This window comes from Hemiscyllium ocellatum, chromosome 17 (assembly GCF_020745735.1).
Source record: "Hemiscyllium ocellatum isolate sHemOce1 chromosome 17, sHemOce1.pat.X.cur, whole genome shotgun sequence".
NCBI lineage: Eukaryota > Metazoa > Chordata > Chondrichthyes > Orectolobiformes > Hemiscylliidae > Hemiscyllium > Hemiscyllium ocellatum.
In genome coordinates, this window is record NC_083417.1 from 12445115 (window position 1) to 12462971 (window position 17857).

General features: G+C 43.7%; 1 protein-coding gene across 1 annotated transcript in view; it reads left to right on the forward strand.

The window, feature by feature from the left end:
* LOC132823640 (synaptic vesicle membrane protein VAT-1 homolog-like) overlaps positions 1 to 11568 on the forward strand; it is a 196775-nt gene extending 185207 nt beyond the window's left edge. The window contains exon 9 of the mRNA XM_060837577.1: positions 10814 to 11568. Coding sequence (XP_060693560.1) covers positions 10814 to 10912 — 99 coding nt within the window. The 3' untranslated portion in view covers positions 10913 to 11568. The remainder of the gene's footprint in view (positions 1 to 10813) is intronic.
* The last annotated feature ends 6289 nt before the right edge of the window (positions 11569 to 17857 follow it).

Genomic DNA, 17857 nt, shown 5'->3' on the forward strand with positions numbered 1-17857 from the left:
CCTGGGCCTTGCTCGTCACCAGATCATGGAATCGAGGCCTTCTGCACACTCCATGCATCCCGAGGAGCCCAGAGGCGAGATGCTCCTCACCTTCCATGCTGGTGTGCTGCTGCCCCTGCTGTCGACCCTGCTCCTCCTGCTTTCACTGCCACTTTCACAGTGAGGTAACCACAGCAACCAACATCCCAGCAGCAGCAGCAGGGCCCTGGACTCTCAGTGGGAATTATCTACATTGGGAACATAAAGAGTAAATTAGGTTCTGAGGTCTCAGAACAATCAGTAATGGCATACCCTGCAGATGAGGTTGTACACTCTCCTCTGTACAGTCAGATATCCAGTTTCCCGGTAATGAGGGCCATGCCTCCATCATTCATTCATCTTCAAGCTCAGCTTGGTGAAGCTGCCACACTGGCTGAGGGAGCAGCACATTGCATCAAAAGGAGATGACCTGCTGCCCTCTGATTCTCTTCCCATCCCTGACCCACATCAACTATGGAACATTACATTGCATTCAATAAAGATCACTGTTAAACTAATGATGGAAGATGCAGCAATAAACCCCACTTCCCATTGTTGTATGATTAACAGGTCACCTTTGGCCAGCTTTCACATCACTGATACTAACTTCAGCTTCAATAAAAAGTCAATGCTCTATTTGCAAGGACTTTATTTCTTTACAACATGTAAAAGGCATCTGGATGGGTGCCATGAATGGTAAGGGTTTAGAAGGATATGGGCCAAGTGCTGGCAAAAGAGATTAGATTAATTTAGAATAACTGGTCGGCATGGATGAGTTGGACCGAAAAGTCTGTTTCCTTGCTATATGCCTCTATGATTCTATGAGGGCAATCCTCGCTAGGCTAGCATTTATTGCCCATCTGTAATTGCCCAGAGGGCAGTTAAGGGTCAACCACATTGCTGTGGTTATGGAAACACAAATCACCTTTCACCATCATTTGAACTCTAAGCTCCCTCACTCTGCATGAATAACAAGTAGACAACAAAATGTTTGCAAATTAAATCTAGCTGGAATTTGCAAATGCCAGCAGCATTGGAACATAGCAATGAGGAGTGGGAGTAGGCAATTAAGCCCTTCAAGCCTACCCTGCCATTTAACAGGATCATGGTTGATCTTATCCTGGTCTCAACTCCACTTTCCTACCTAACCCCCATAGTCCTTTAACATATCTGTTTCTTACTTAAATCTATTGATTTCTTCTGCCTCCAATGCACTCTAGGGCACTGAGTTCCACAGATTCTGAGAGAAATAGATTGTCTTCATCTCCATTTTGAACCTTCCTCCTCTCACTGTATATCTATGATGTCTTGTTTGAGACTGGCCCACAAGGGGGAACATCTGTTTCCTGTTTGTCTGTTCAATGGACTGGTTAAAGAGTTCCATTACTCGATGTTTTAAGCTGCACTGTACAAAACCTGAAAAGAATTTTACAGCATGTTTCACAACCTCTGGATGTTCTGAGGAACATGAAGTAATCATAAGGCATGGCCATAATGTTGCAACGTGGCAGACAATTTATACACAGCAATGATATCATGACCAGATGATGTTTTTTCTTAATGATGTGTTAAATTTTAAGGAATAAATATTGAGCAGGAATTCGAGAATTCGAGAAAAAAAATAATCTATTCTTTAAATTTGAACCAACAAATCTTACGTGTCTGCTTGAGAAGGTAGATGCAAGCTTCTGTTTATTATTTTATGCTTAAGTCAGTCTAAGTGATGTCACATATTGGATTGTTCTGTCTGTCAAGTTTTGTGATTATAGAGTCATAGAGGCTTCCAGCATGGAAACAGGCCCTTCTGTCCAACGTATCCATTCCGCCAGTTTCCACAATTAAGCTTGTCCAATTTGCCTGCGCTTGGTCCATCTCCCTCTACAGCTATCTTATCCATGTACCTGTCTAAATGCTTCTAAATGATAAAATTGTACGTGCTTCCATCACTACCTCTGGCAGCCTGGTCCAGACACTCACCACCCTCTGGACCCTTACATAACTCTCCCGTCTCACCTTGAACCTTCGCCCTCTAATTTTAGACTCCCCCACCATGGGGAAAAGCCGTTGGCTATCTCGTTTTGTTGATTATTTTGAACTTTTTCCAGGTGTCAGTGTCAGTAAGAATGATGGGTATCTCAGTAAAACTGCCCCCAGGCATCTCTTCTCCAGTGAAAGTCACAGAGGTAGATTATCCTCATAAATGTATATGGTTGGACATGACAATATCTCACACACTTCAACCACTTTGTTGCACCCTGATTTCAAGTGAAGTTTACCTGCCATGTGAAGTGACATGACAGAGACTTGAGACGGATGGTTCCCAAAGCTGTCAGTCACCGGGGCTTTATGCTGTTTCTCATGCCTCATCAAAAACAAAAAACAAATTGAATAGGATCAGTTGCCATGGTTATTCATACCAGAAAGTAAGCTAGTTGGACGTCCTCCTTTCTAATGTCTCGCTACTCCTTTGAGTTAAGACTGTCTGCACGGGAGCCCAGATCTAGCTAATGGGCTAGCAAGGGTGAATTGAAAGCAGCTAAAATCAGTTGCTCTTGAATCGTTAATGGTGGTGCTGATTGATCTGTTGTTTCCATACATTGCCCATTACATTGCAACAGCACCCAAATGGCCAGAAGACGACAGCTGCCTTGCTCACGAGGTGATGACGTGGCTTACAATAGCAGCTGGTGCCGTGGTAACTGGAATTAGCTATCAAGCATCAGCATTTTCCAGACAGCTTGGGACAGCAGGTTATAAATAGCGAAAGCCACTTTATTGACTGACACGTGATTGTCTTTCTGCTCAGGGCTAATTGCAATTTATGGCTAGACAATCGTAGGAGATATTGAATACATTCAGCTTCCCCGTGAAACCATAGTTCAGGTTTATTCTAATGGCAACAAGAATTTAGTCCACTGGCAACTGAATTGAGATTGCACGCACAAAAGTAGTGGAGGACTCTTTGAACCAAGGGCTAAGGAGAGTTGTTGACCTAATTCTTAATCGAAGGGTTGTGACATAGAGTGACATTGATGGAAATCATGGGGGATATGGAAAATTCTTTCCAGTGGCAGAACAGTTGAGAATCCAAGGACATCGATTTAGAATACTGTATTTGGCGAATTAATCAGAGGTGATGAGAGGGAACATTTTTATAACACAGCAAGTTGTTCTGAGCTGGTGTGATTGAGAGCATGAGGGAAATCCAACAGTGACATTTTTAAAGGGACATGAATAATACCAGAGAAAAAGAGTAATTCAAGGCTGTGGTGAAAAGACAGACGGGTGAGATTAACTGAATAGTTTTACTGAAGGGCTGTCATAGACACAGCGGGCCAAATTACTTCTTCCTGCAATGTGATTCTGTGATGGCCTTATGGATATTCGATTTTTGTATCTATTTTAAACTAATGAACGGTAAATCAGGAATTGTCAACTTACTAAACAGAAAAACTGAAGAATTGCGGATGCTGGAAATCAGAAACAAAATCAGAAATTGCTTGAAAAAACTCAGCAAGTCCAGTAGCCATCTGTGGAGAGATAAAACAGAGTTAATATTTCAGGTTCAGTGGCCCTTCTTCAGAACTGACTGTAGCTGGTAAAGATTAGTATATATGCTAAAGATGAGGTGGGGGAAAGGGAAGGAGATGGAACTCAAAGAGAGAAAAGGAGCTAGCCAAGACAAAGGAGTTCTGAGGAAGGGTCACTGGACCTGAAACGTTAACTCTGATTTCTCTTCACAACTGCTGAGCTTCGAACAATTTCTATTTTTGTTTCAGATTTACAGTATCGACAGTTTTTTTGGTTTTTATTAAGGCAGATAAAGGAATGAATAGAGATCAGCCTGGGGGAACCAATAGCTGCTAATAGGATTGTTAGTGGCTGACAATGGGTTGGTTGTGGTAGCAGTCCATGTGATGACAAGGCCTGGTGTGTGGGGATTGGAATAAAGACATGGGAGAAGGTGCTCAAGCCCTAAAATTATTGAACTCAATACACTAACCTTTCTCCAGCTACAGGGTAAATGTGAGGACTGCAGATGCTGGAGATTAGAGTCAAGAGTGTGGTGCTGGAAAAGCACAACAGGTCTCCTGAGGAGCAGGTGAATTGACGTTTCAGGCAAAAACTCTTCATTAGGATTGGGGCTGTGAGCTGAGGGGGTGGTGAGATAAATGGGAGGGGGGTGGGGCTGGGGGAAAGTAGCTGAGAGTGCAATAAGTAGATCGAGGTGGGGTTAATAATGATAGGTTGGAGAGGAGGGTGGAGCGGATCAATGGGAAGGAAGATGGACAGGTAGGGCAGGTTATGTGTGTGGTGCGAAGTTGGAAGGTTGGAACTGGGATAAGATGGGGGAAGGGGAAAAGAGTAAACTGGTGAAATCCACATTGATTCTCTAGGGGTGGGGAATTTCAAGGCAAGGGGCATATTTTTAAAGGGAGAGAAAGAAGTCTTTGAAAAGTCATGAGCGATAACTTTCTTACAGAGAGTGGTTCGGGCTTTGGAATTAACTGCCACCGGAAGTGGTGGATGTGAGTACAGTTACAACATTTAAAAGACATTTGGATAAGTTTATAAATAGGAACAGTTGGGAGGGATATGGGCCAGGAGTAGGCAGGTGGGACCAGTTTAGTTTGGGATGATGGTCGGCATGGACTGGTTGGACCAATGGTCAGTTTCCGTGCTGTATGACTCTATGACTTTATAACTGGCAGTCAGACTGGTTAGCAACTCCAAAGGTTGGGAACGTTCTGGTATCAGAGGCTGAATTTCCACTCTGAACTAATCTAACTGGCCACACTGTATTATGACAGTGGGGTAGACTTCCTCTGGGACTTTCAGCTAGCCCCAGTTTTTCATCTGCTGTGGTAAGCAACCCCTGGGTCCAGTCCATGAGCTGGGTGTGTGTCCTTGGGTGCACAGTGTCCTTGCTGCACCATTACAATGATAGTTACCAGTGCATTTTGTGGTACTGAAGTGCAGTAGAGTCCTTGTAAGTGAATCAGAGATGTGCTTTGTGATTTCTTAGTGGCTGTCACGTGTCAGATGCCAGTGTCTATGGAAGTGTGGCCAGTGCCCATGGAGCATGCCCTGAGGTGTTGGCATCGAGTGTCCAACTTGGATCAATAGGCAAACTGATTTCTATGTGAAGATTTCTCAATGTCAAGCTTGTTTGGCCCATTTAAAAGATAGAAAGCTGAATATTAATGAGAAGAGTTGGGCCTATGACAAGGCATTTAACAAGCAATTGTTCCCTATAACTGGCAAATTGCCAATGCCTCGGAACAAATGGTTTGTCAAAAGCACAAAAGATGGTGCAGGTTCCTTCTGATGGCGTAACAGGACTCATCGGCCTTCATGGCTGTTTGTGGAACAAATTCCACCCGCGTCCACATTGCTCAGACCCCTGTTGGATTCTGCACTCTGAACCCAATCTGTCTGAACCTTCACTAATTTTAGAGATTCTCAGCTTCATTTCTCAGAAGGAAAGTGTCCGGCCTTTCAATCCTGATATGTATCTCTTAAATTTCAGTATCATCCTTGTGAATCTTCTGTGCCCACACACGATACCTTTCTAAACTAAAAGCTTTTTGCCTTTCCACGTTCGGTACGGCTCTATTCCCTGTCTATAATGTGTCTGCCTCTTAAACGTTGCTATTATATTTGCCTCCACCACCCCCTCTGTCAGCGCATTCATAAAAACATAAGAACTAGGAGTAGGAGTAGGCCGTCTGGCCCTTCGAGACTGCTCCCCTATTCAGTAAGATCATGATCTTTTCGCGGCCTCAGCTCCCCTTACCCGCCCTCTCACCATAACCCTTTATTCCTTCTTTGTTCAAAAAAAATCTATCTTAGCTTTAAAAACATTTACAGATGAAGCCTCAAATTTGGGAGTCTCAGATAGACTGGTTAGTGAAGAAGGCATTTGGTATGCTTTCCATTATTGGTCAGAGCGTTGAGTACAGGAGTGTGGAGGTAATGGTGCAGCTGTACAGGACATTGGTTAGGCCACTTTTGAAATATTGTGTGTAATTCTCGTCTCCTTCCTTTCAGAAAGATATTGTGAAAACTTGAAAGGATTCAGAAAAGATTTACAAGGATGTTGCCAGAGTTGGAGGATTTGAGTATAGGGAGAGGCTATATAGGTTGTGGCTGTTTTCCCTGAAGTGTTGGAGGCTGAGGGGTGACCATATAGAGGTTTACAAAATCATGAGGGACATGATTAGGATAAATAGACAAGGTCCTTTTACTGGGCTGGGGAGTACAGAACTAGAGGGCATAGGTTTAGGGTGAGAAGGGAAAGATATAAAAAGGACCTAAGAGGCAACCTTTTCATGCAGAGGGTGGTGTGTGTATGGAATGAGCTGCCAGAGGAAGTGGTGGAGGCTGGTAAAATTACAGTATTTAAAAGGCATCTGGATGTGTGTAAGAATAGGAATGGTTTAGAGGGATATGGGCCAAGTGCTGGCAAATGGGGCTAGATTAGTTTAGGATATTAGGTTGGGAAGGATGAGTTGGACCGAAGGGTCTTTTTCCATCTTGTACAGCTCTATGTCTCTACTTCCCTGAGCAGGGAATTCCATAGATTCATAACCCTCTGGGTGAAGAGGTTTCTTCTCAATTCAGTCCTAAATCTGGTTTCCTTAACATGAGGCTGTGCCCTCTTGTCCAAGTTTCACCTGCCAGTGGAAACATCTTCTCTACTTTTATCTTATCTATTACTTTCATAATTTTATATGTTTCTATCAGATTCCCCCCCACCTCGTTTTTCTAAATTCCAATGAATATAATCCCTGGGAGAAAGACTCTGACTATTTTATCCGTGCCTCTCATAATTTTGTTGCCTCTATTAAGTCACCCCTCGTCCTTCGAAGTTCAAGTGAAAACAAACCAAGTTTGCCCAACCTCTCTTCAACCTCTCTTGGGGTGGCACAGTGGCACAGTGGTTAGCACTGCTGCCTCACAGCGCCAGAGACCAAGGTTCAATTCCCGCCTCAGGTGACTGACTGTATGGAGTTTGCACATTCTCCCCGTGTCTGTGTGGGTTTCCTCCGAGTGCTCCAGTTTCCTCCCACAGTCCAAAAATGTGCAGGTTAGGTGAATTGGCCATGCTAACTTGCCCGTAGTGTTAGGTGCAGGGGTAAATGTAAGGGAATGGGTCTGGGTGGGTGCGCTTCAGCGGGTCGGTGTGGATTTGTTGGGCCGAAAGGCCTGTTTCCACACTGTAAGTCATCAAACATCAATCAAAGCTAATACCTTCCAAACCAGACAACACTCTGGTAAGCCATTCTGTATTCATTTCAAAGCCTCCACATCCTTCTGGTGGTGTGGTGACAATATTCCAAATGTGGCCTTACTAAAGTACTACAGAGCTACAACATGACTTACCAACTTCTGTACTTTATGCCCCAACGAATGAAGGCAAGAAGCTATATACCCTTTTGACTACCTTATCCACCTGGGTTGCCACTTTTGGGAAGCTGTGGACCTCTACTCCAGATGTCTTTGTATGTTGATATGGGTTCTGTCATTTATTGTGCACATCCCTCCAGCAATAGATCTTTCAGAGTGCAACACCTCTCATTCGCCCAGATTAAACTCCATCCATTTCTCCGCCAAGTCTCTAGCCAATCTATATCCTGTTGCAGATTGCTCATCAGGTCACCTACATTCTCCACCAAATCATTTTTATATGTTACAAACAACAGGGATCCCAGCAGTGATCCATGTAGAACACCACTGGTCACAGATCTCCAATCTGAAAAACAACCTTCCACTGCTATTCTGTCTTCTATGACAAAGCCAATTCTGTATCCATCTTTTCAGCGCATTGTGGATCACATGTACTTCACCTTGTGTATCAGTCTGCAATGAGGGACCTTGTCAAAGGCCTTGCTAAAGTCCCAATAGGCAACATCTATTGCACTTCCCTCATTAACCATCTTTGTCACTTCCTCCAAAAACTTAAACAAGTTTGTGAGACACAAAATCATGCTGCCTATTGCTAATTCCTAAGAATCTTCTCCAATCATTTCGCTATCACTGATATGAGGTTCACTGGCCTGTAATTTCCAGGATTATTCATGTTGCCCTTCTTAAACAGAGGAACAATGTTAGCTATTCTCCATTCCTCTGGGACCTCTCCTGTGATTAAAGAGGATACAAATATTTTATGCAATGCCCCAGCAGTTTCCTCACCTGCCTCCCACAGCAATCTGGGATAGATCTATTCAGGTCCTGGGTATGTGTCTACATTAATGCTTTTCAAAACACCCAGTGCTTTCCTCCTTTATATATTGACATGCCCTAGAATATCAACAAACCCCTCCCAAGACTCACAATCCACCATGTCCGTCTCCTTTGTGAACTATTTGTGAAGGACTTCATCCGCTTCCTCCAGCTCCAAGCATGAATTCCACCCTTTGCCTTTGAGCGGACCTAGCCTTTTCCTAGTTAGCCTCTTGTTCCTTATATGTGTATAAAATTGCATTTAGGATTTTCTTTAATCCTGTTTGCCCAAGACATTTTGGACCTCCTAATTCCCCTGACCTCTCTCTTGCTATATTTGAATTCTTTGAGTGTTCTGTGGTCTTCAGTTTTCTAAACATAACATATGACTCCTTTTCTTTCTGCCTAAGCTCTCAATTCCTCTTGACAATCTACATTCCCACGTCTTGCCATCCTTGTCCTTCATTTTCACAGGCATATACTGGCTCGGAACTCTAATCAACTGGCTTTTAAAAGATTACCTACATGCCAGATGTAGATTTACTTAAATAGCTGCCCCCAAACTCCATTCTCCAGTTCCTGCCTACTATTGTGGTTTTTAGCTTTCCCCCAGTTTGGTACTTTTATCCAAGGACTATTCTTATCCTTATCTAGAACTACCTTAAAACTTACAGAATTATGGTCACTGTTCTTGAAATGCTCCCCCACTGAAACATTGATCACCTGGCAAGCTTTTCCTCAGAACCAGGGCTCCTTCCTGAATTGGACTATTTAAACATAATTTTAAGAAAAGTACAGTCTGGGGTAGTAATCTTGAGATTACTTCCTGTGCCACATGCCAATAAGGGTTAGGAAGAGGAAGAGAATGCACTTAAATACGCAGCTAAAGAGCTGGTGTAGGAGAGTGAGCTTCAGTGTATGGATCATTAGGGTATCTTCCAGGGCAGTTGAGATCTGTACAAGGATGATTAGATTAGATTCCCTACAGTATGGAAACAGGCCCTTCAGCCCAACAAGTCCACAGTGATCCACAGAAGAGCAATCCACACCCAGACCCATTCCTGCACCATATATTTACCACTGACTAATGCACCTAACACTATTGGCAATTTAGGAGCAGCACAGTGGCTCAGTGGTTAGCATTTCTGCCTCACAGCCTCAGGGATTGAGGTTCGATTCCTGCCTCGGGTGACTGTCTGTGTGGAGTTTGCACATTCTCCTCGTGTCTGTGTGGGTTTCCTCCGGTTCCCTCCCACAGTCCAAAGATGTGCAGATCAGGTGATATGGCCATTGTGTTAGGTGCATTCATCAGAGGGAAATGGGTCTGGGTGGGTTACTCTTCGGAGGGTCAGAGTGGACCTGTTGGGCCGAAGGGCCTGTATCCACAATCTAATCTAATCTTTAGCATGACCAATTCAACTGAACTGCACATCTTTGGATTGTGGGAGGAAACCCACGCTGTGAAGCAGCAGTGCTAACCACTGAGCCACCATGCTGCCTGTATGGGTTGCACCTAAACTGAAAGGCAGCAATATCCTGGTAGGGAGGTTTACTCGTGCCACGCAGAAGGATTTAACCTAGTGTGGGTGGGGGGGATAGAAGCCAGAGAAGTAAGTCAGCAAGTGAAATGATCAAGGAGTCGGAGATGGAGGCCAGTAAGACTATGAGGAAGAACTGACAGGGAGAGACCATCAAACATGATGGTCTGAGCTGTATTTGTTTTAAAAGTGAGGAGAATGACAGATGAACTTAGAGCTTGGGTGAATACATATAACTATGATGTTGTAGCTGTTGCAGAGAATTGGTTGAGAGCGGCACAAGACTGGCAGCTCAACGTTCTTGGATTTAGATGTTTCAAGTGAGATAGAGAAGGATGAAAAGGAGGTGGGGGAGCCGGGCTACTGATAGGGGAGGAGACCTTGGAGGGTCTGTCCAGCGAGGCCAGATGGGGAAAACTCAGGAATAGGAAGGGTACAATCACTTTGATGGGATTGTACTGCGGTCCTCCCAACAGTCAGTGGGTGATAGAGAAACAGATATGCAGAGAGATTATAGTTGATGTGGTGTGTGATTTTAACATCCCACATGTTTACTGGGACTTTGTTAGTGCCAAGTGGTTGGATGGAGGAGAATTTGTTAGGTGTGTCCAGAAGGGTATTTATTTAAATAAAACCTGATGTTTATACGTTTTTATACGTAACTTTACAAATCTGTGGTGCAACATTTAATGATTGATAAATTTCTCCACTACCATCCCCAACCTTACCTAGACTTGCATCTTTCAAGTAACGTGTCTTTCATATTCTTCCTATCAAAGTGTACGACCAGTTTCTGTTGAGTTCAATGCCGTGACTCAGATACAATGAGGAGCAGCGTGTTTGGTTTCGAACTGGGGTCAGATGTTAGTGATAGCCCCATTCACAATGGTTTCTGAGAATGTTCTCTCACCTCGACATGTATGTAAATATGTTGGGTGACTAATACAGCCTTCATTTATGGTACTTGGTCTCATTTGTAAACCATTAAAAACTATTGCACACAGAGTCATTGATCTCTTCATTGCTTCCAGATGGCAAATGACAGCACAGAGACCAGTGAAGCAGGCGAGGAGGAGGAAGATCATGAGGGAGACAATGGAAATAAGGAGCGCATGCCCTTTATCCAATAGCTGCCTTGGCCAGGGGAGAGAAAAGAAGTTTAAACAAAAACCTACCTGTTTGAATTTTCTCTTTGTTAGTTGCTGGAGCCAAGAACAATTTGAGGAGATGTCCCTGGTGCGCAAGTGAACAAATGCTGTTGTACTGTGTGTATTTGTGTCTGTCTGCAGTCAGCCAAGCTACAAGCTGTTTGAATCTTAGTGACCTGAACTGCTAAAGTGCCATATCCTTTTCAGTGCAGTATTATGAGCAACATTCTGTGTTAAGATCAATTGAGGAAGAGATTCATTGTGTTATTGCTTCTTCTTATATTTAAAGTGGGCACAGTTCTGTCTTCTGTGAATTTCTTGCAATTTTTAGTATGTACCATTTAAGTATTTTATTTTCTCTCTGTGTTGATTTCTTGTGCATGGTTCTGTTAATCTGTTAGTGCCTGTATTTATTCTGTTATACATCACTGACCAGCGACCATTCAACACGTGAACGTTAAGTATTCAAAGACATGCATCTTTCACCAGTACAAGTGACAGGAACTGCTTCTGAACTTACCTTACTGAGAAAACGAAAAATGCATAGACCTATTTATCAGCTCAAAAGCCTAAATGATGTGAATGGAGATCTCAATTTGTTTACTTGTTGCATTGGTTGCATTAGTGCTTTTGTTATTTTGTGCCTATCAAATAATGTTTACATAAAAAATTTTAAAAAATAAAAAAACAATTAGCAATTGATTACTTTGTCAAGTGTCTATTTAATGTTTCAGGACAGGAAGACTAATGAACAAGAATTGAAGTGCAGGAAAGGACTGGATGGATGCTGTTTTAGGCCTGTCCCAGACATTAGCCAGAATTTTTGGGATGCAGGCCTTTGCTGCTTTGGGGACAGGTCCACCAAATCAGTCAGGCAAATGAAAGCCAGTCATAGGCCTCCACAGAATCAGGACCCTAGCGGGAAGTCTCTCGCATTGGTGTCTCAGTAGTACCACTGGGTAGCCGTGACTGCTACCAGAGAAAAAAAATGAAGTGACCCCAGGAAAGGGCTTCATCATGGCAAGATTAGTTTTGTAGGGTGGAGGTCACAGGGAGGGGTTGCCTATGGAATCATAGAATCCTTACAGTGTGGAAACAGGCTATTTGGCCCAACAAGTCCACACCGACCCTCCAAAGAATATCCCATCCAGACCCATTCCTATACATTACCCCTGACTAATACATCTGGCCTACACAACCCTGAATACTATAGGCAATTTAGCATGGCCAATTCATCCAACCTGCACATCTTTGGACTGTGGAAGGAAACCAAAGCATCTGGAGGAAACACCTGCAGACCAGGGAGAATGTGCAAACTCCACACAGTCATCTGAGGATAGAATTGAACCCAGGTCCCCGGCTCTGTAAGGCAGCTTTGCTAACCACTGAGCCACCATGGCACCCTAACATTCAACAAGAATGGAAAAGGCAAGTTTTAAATGGACCTCCACTCCCTAGCTTCCCCATGCCATGTTCCTCGATCATTTGTTTTGACTGCCTTTGACATAAGGCTCCCTCAAGAACCTATACAGTTTGTTTATCATGCTCGCTTACACTGATTGACTCAACAACTATGGATTTTGTAACAAAGACACCAGGATGAGGCACTTAAGAGGTCACTAAATGCCCACTTCAGGGAACTCAATTGGACTTAAATGGGATAGAAGCAGAAGGTTGTTGTGAGTTCCTATCAACTACTATCCAAAATGCCCTCCCCACCACCAAAGATGGCGCCATGAGAGAGGGCAGAAGATTCTATCCCATACAAATCGGTGAACTGTAAGATGATAGTCTTCGATTGGATTTAAGAAAAACTGATGAGATGAGCAGACAAAGGACAGATGGAAAGACTAAAGCGCATTTTTATGGCTGAGAGAATTATGAAAATTGAAGGTAAAGTTGGGATATCTGGTCAGCATGGACGAGTTGGACTGAAAAGTCTGTTTCCATGCTGTTCATCTCTATGACTCTGGGATTCAGCTGTATAGAGGATGCAGGAGGAGAGGCACCTGAGGGTCTATGTGCGCAAATAGATAAAAGGTTGAATAACTGATGGGTTACATACTTTTTGTATAGAGGCAGAGAATACAAAAGCAAGGAAATTATCATAAACAAAAACAGAAGTTGCTGGAAAAGCTCAGCAGGTCTGGCAACATCTCTGAAGAGAAGTCAGAGTTAACATTTCAAGGCCAGTGACCCTTCCTCAGAACTGATGGCGGCTAGGAAAAAGTTGTTTTTATGCAGAAGATAAGTTGAGGGGGCAGTGGGTAATGAATAAATAATTGGTGGGGATAGAGCCGAAAGAGGGAGAAGAACAGATAGACAAAGGAGTGGATAATGATCTGGCCAGGAGGGTGAATAGCTATTAATGGGGACTGCTAGTGGCTAACAATGGGTTGTGTGGATTAGCAGACTGTGTGATCACAAGACCTGGTGTGTGGGGATGGGGGCTAGGGCATTGGAGAGGTCAAGCCTTAAAGTTATTGAACTCAATGTTGAGTCCGGTGGGCTGTAGGGTAGTGGCAAATGAGATGTCCTTCTTCCAGCTTGTGCTGAGCTTTGCTGGAGCACTGCAGCAAACCTGAGACAGAGATATTGGCCAGGAAACAGGATGATGTGTTAAAGTGGCAGGCAACTGGAAGCTCAGAGTCTTTCTGAGGTGTTCTGCAAACTGGTCACCCAGCATACACTTTTTTTCCCAATGTAGAGGAGACCACATTGTGAGCAACAAATTAAGTAGACTAGATTATGCAAAGTGCAGATAAAGCATTGCTTCACTTGGAAGGTACATTTGGGCTCTTGGATACTGAAGATGGAGGAGTTAAGAAGGCAACCTTCAGCAATTTCAGGGGAAGGTGCATTGGGTTATGGGGATTGGAGTGATGTTGGGAGTGAAAGAGGAGTCCCCAGGGTGTCCCGGAGGGAATGGTCCATGCAGAAGGTGGACAAGAAAGGGGAGGGGAATATGTGTCCAGTGGTAGCACCTTGCTGGATGTGACGGAAACGGTGGCTGATGATCTGAATGTGGATGTTGGTGGGATGGCAGGTAAGGACAAGAGCAACCCTCTTGCTGTTTGGGAGGGAAGAGGAGGTGAGGACGGAAGTGTGAGAGATGGGTCAGACCTGAGTGAGGGCCCTTTCAACAATGGTGCTGGAGAATCCACTGTTTAGGAAGAAGGTGGATATTCCTGAGGGTGCCTTGTTGAATATGGCATCATTGGAACAGATACTGTGAAGATGGAGGATCTGGGAGAATGGAATCGAGCCTTTATAGAAAGCAGGGTGTGAGGATGCATTGTCCAGGTAACTATGTGAGGTGATGAGTTTATGAGTAGATATTAGTGGACAGTCTATCTTCAGGAATAGAAACAGAGATGTCGAGCAAAGGAAGGGAGGTGGAGGAGATGGGTGAGGTGAAAGTGAGGGTGGGGTGGAAATTGGAAGCAAAACCAATTAACCTTTTCAATTCCTGATGAGAGAGGGAAGCAGCACCAATGATATCATTGATGTATTGGAGCAAGAGTTTTGAGTGTGGGCAAGAATAGGATTGGAGAAAGGAATGTTCCATGAACCCCACGAAGAGACAGGCATAACTAGGGCCCATTCAGATTGCCATGGTCACCGCCCTGACCTGAAGAAAGTGAGAGGAATTAAAAGAGAAGTTATTGAGGGGGTGAGGATGAGCTCGTCCTGGCAGAGGAGGGTGGTGGTGGTGGCTAGGGATGGTTCAGGCCTTTGTTCCTAGGAAGAAGCGGAGAGCCCTGAGACCATCATGATGGGGGATGGACATATAAAGAGATTGCACATCCATGGTGAACAGGAGGAGGCTGCAAACTGCACACTGGAAGTTATGGTGAACTGTTGATAAAAGTACTAGTTCTACTTCTCATGAAGGATTGTGTGCTAAACCTGGTTGTGTACACTTTTGGAAGGATGTGGAGACATTAGAAAATGTGCAGGAAAGATTCTTGGGGCTGGTTCCATAGACGAAAGGTCGCAGTTATTAGATTGCTTACAGTGTGGAAACAGGCCCTTTGGCCCAACAAGTCCACACCGACCCGCCGAAGCGCAACCCACCCATACCCCTACATTTACCCCTTACCTAACACTACGGGCAATTTAGCATGGCCAATTCACCTGACCCGCACATCTTTGGACTGTGGGAGGAAACCGGAGCACCCGGAGGAAACCCACGCAGACACGGGGAGAACGTGCAAACTCCACACAGTCAGTCGCCTGAGGCGGGAATTGAACCCAGGTCCCTGGCGCTGTGAGGCAGCAGTGCTAACCACTGTGCCACCGTGCCGCCCTATGTGGATAGAGTGGGAACACTGGTATTGTTCTTTTTGGGGAAATGGAGATTGAGAGGAGATTTGAATAAAATGCTCAAAACCATGAGTGTCTGGACAGAGCAGACAGACAGAAACTGTTCCCAATAGTGGAAACATCAGAAACTGTAGGACACTGTTCAAAAGTGATTGGCAAATGAAGAAAAGGGGGCATGAGGAAGATTTTCTGTTAGGCAGTGAGTAATTTAGATCAGCAGCTCACTTCAGGGTGCAAGCAGATTCAGTCATGGCTTTCATAAACAGAATTGGATAATTACTTGAAGGAAAAAAAGTATTTCAGTAACAGGGAATAGGCAGGGGCATAGTTTGTTCAGGGTAAGCATGGACAAGATAGGCAAATGGCCTTCTTCTGTGCTGTCAGCTTTCGATAATTTTATTTTGACTCTGATTAAACTTTTCTTACAGGTTCCACTTCAGATCCCTCCCTTCCCTCTTTTACAGAAAACAGTAAAAAGGCGTAGGGGTAGGCCATTCAGTCCTTCAAGCCTGCTCTGCCACATGATGTGATCACAGCTGATCAATAAAAAGTTAAAGAAACTGCAAAACAAGAAGGAGGCAAAAAGGGTCCTTCATTCAGCAACACCTTTCAATAAGATCATGGCTATCTTTTACTTTAACTCCACCTTCCTGTGGTATCCCTTAATTCCCTCAGTATCCCAAATTCTATCAACCTTCATTTTCAATGCACTCAGGACTGACCATCCACAGTTCCCTGAGGAACAAGTTTCCAAAGATCCCTAACCCTTTGAAGAAAGTTCTCTTCATCTTGGTCTCATTCTGAGGCTTTGACCTCTAGATCTAAACTCTCCAGTCAAGACACATGGCCCTCCAACATCTACCTTGTCAAGCCTCCTCAGAATTTAGCATGTTTCAATTAGATCACCTCACATTCTTCTAAACTCTAGAGAGTACAGGATTGCCTACTCCGTATCTCCTCATTGAACACAACTCATCTCAGGAATAAGGAGAAAGTGACGACTGCAGATGGTGGAGAGTCAGAGTCGAAAAGGGTGGTGCTGGAAAAGCACAGCAGGTCAGGCAGCATCGGCAGAGCAGGATGGTCGATATTTCAGGCATCAGCCAATTCATACATTCCTGATGAAGGGTTGATGCCCGAAACATCGACTCTCCTCCTCCTCAGATACTTCCTGACCTGCTATGCTTTTCCAGCACCACCCTTTTCATCCTAGAAATAAGTTTAGTAAACCTCTCTTGCGTTCCATCAAGGCCAAGTCAATCCTTCTTTGTGTAAGGAGAGAAAAACTGTATGAAGTAGTCCAGGTTTACCCTCCTATATAGTTGAGACAAGTGCTGTGCGAAGGAGCCGTTAATATAAATATTAACAGCTGCAATTTAAGATAACTGAAGTTATAGGATATGATCTGGAATTATTGAACTCTGTGCAGAGTCTGAAAAGCTGTAAAGTGCTTCACCAAAGGATGAGTACTGTCCTTGACCCTACATTGAGTTCCTTTGTTATGTTGCTGGAGTCGAGCACAGCACCAGCCCAGCTCCTTGCTGAAGACAATGCAAAAATATAGCACCAGCAATACTATCAAAAACCATATGTTAGGTGAAGTAACGGTTTCTATTTATTTCTTGCCTTTACAAATCAAATGTTTCAAAAATGCTTCATTTAGAATGAAATATAGTTTTTATGTTTTGTTGCTGTTTTTATGAAAGGTAGTCATTTTCTTCACAGGGAGCTGTGACAATCAACATGAGTCAATCTATCAGAGGGATGTTTTCTTTAATGGAATGAACTGCCAGAAGAAGTGGTAGAGGTGAAAATTGCAACATTTAAAAGACATTTGGACAGGTAAATGAACAGGAAAGGATATGGAACAAATGTATACAAATGGGGCTGGTTCAGTTCAGGAAACCTGATCAATATGGATGAATTGGGCAAAAGGCTCTGTTTCAGTGCTGTATGACTCTGTGACTAGTTAAATGACAAATTCACTCTTTATATGATAGTATTGACTGACCAGGAAAGATTGACAAAAGGCAAGCTCCCTTCTCTTTTTCAAACACTGTCTGTTACGGTTTCATGTTTACCTGAATCATAAAGCAGGTAAACGGAATATCAATTTACCATTTCATACAAAGCATGACATTTCTGACAATAAAATAACTTCCCAATATTGCACTGGATCTTATGCTTCAAAAAGACTTTCAGGTCCAACAATCCTGACCCTTTCTGACAGATTACTCCTTCACTGTCAACCTCTGCTGTTAAGTGGACATCAGCTGTGAGTCCTTTCATGGTTGAATTGCCACTCTCAGTTTTCACTAATGCATACCAAATAGTCCATCACTTGAGGGGCCATTCATTGCCTTCAAATAACTTATTCCTGCTGTGATTTGTTTGGAAATTCAGAAAGAATGTGTTGTACAATGTGAGGAACCTTAACAGGGAAAGAAACACCCTTCAAAACCTTTCATCCAGAATCAAAAGAAACAGAAGGCCTTTAGTTCATTGCTGGTGGAGTATTGTGCAGAGGAGAAAGTGAGGACTGCAGATGCTGGAGTTCAGAGTCGAGAGTGTGATGCTGGAAAACCCCTAAAGGGTTTATAT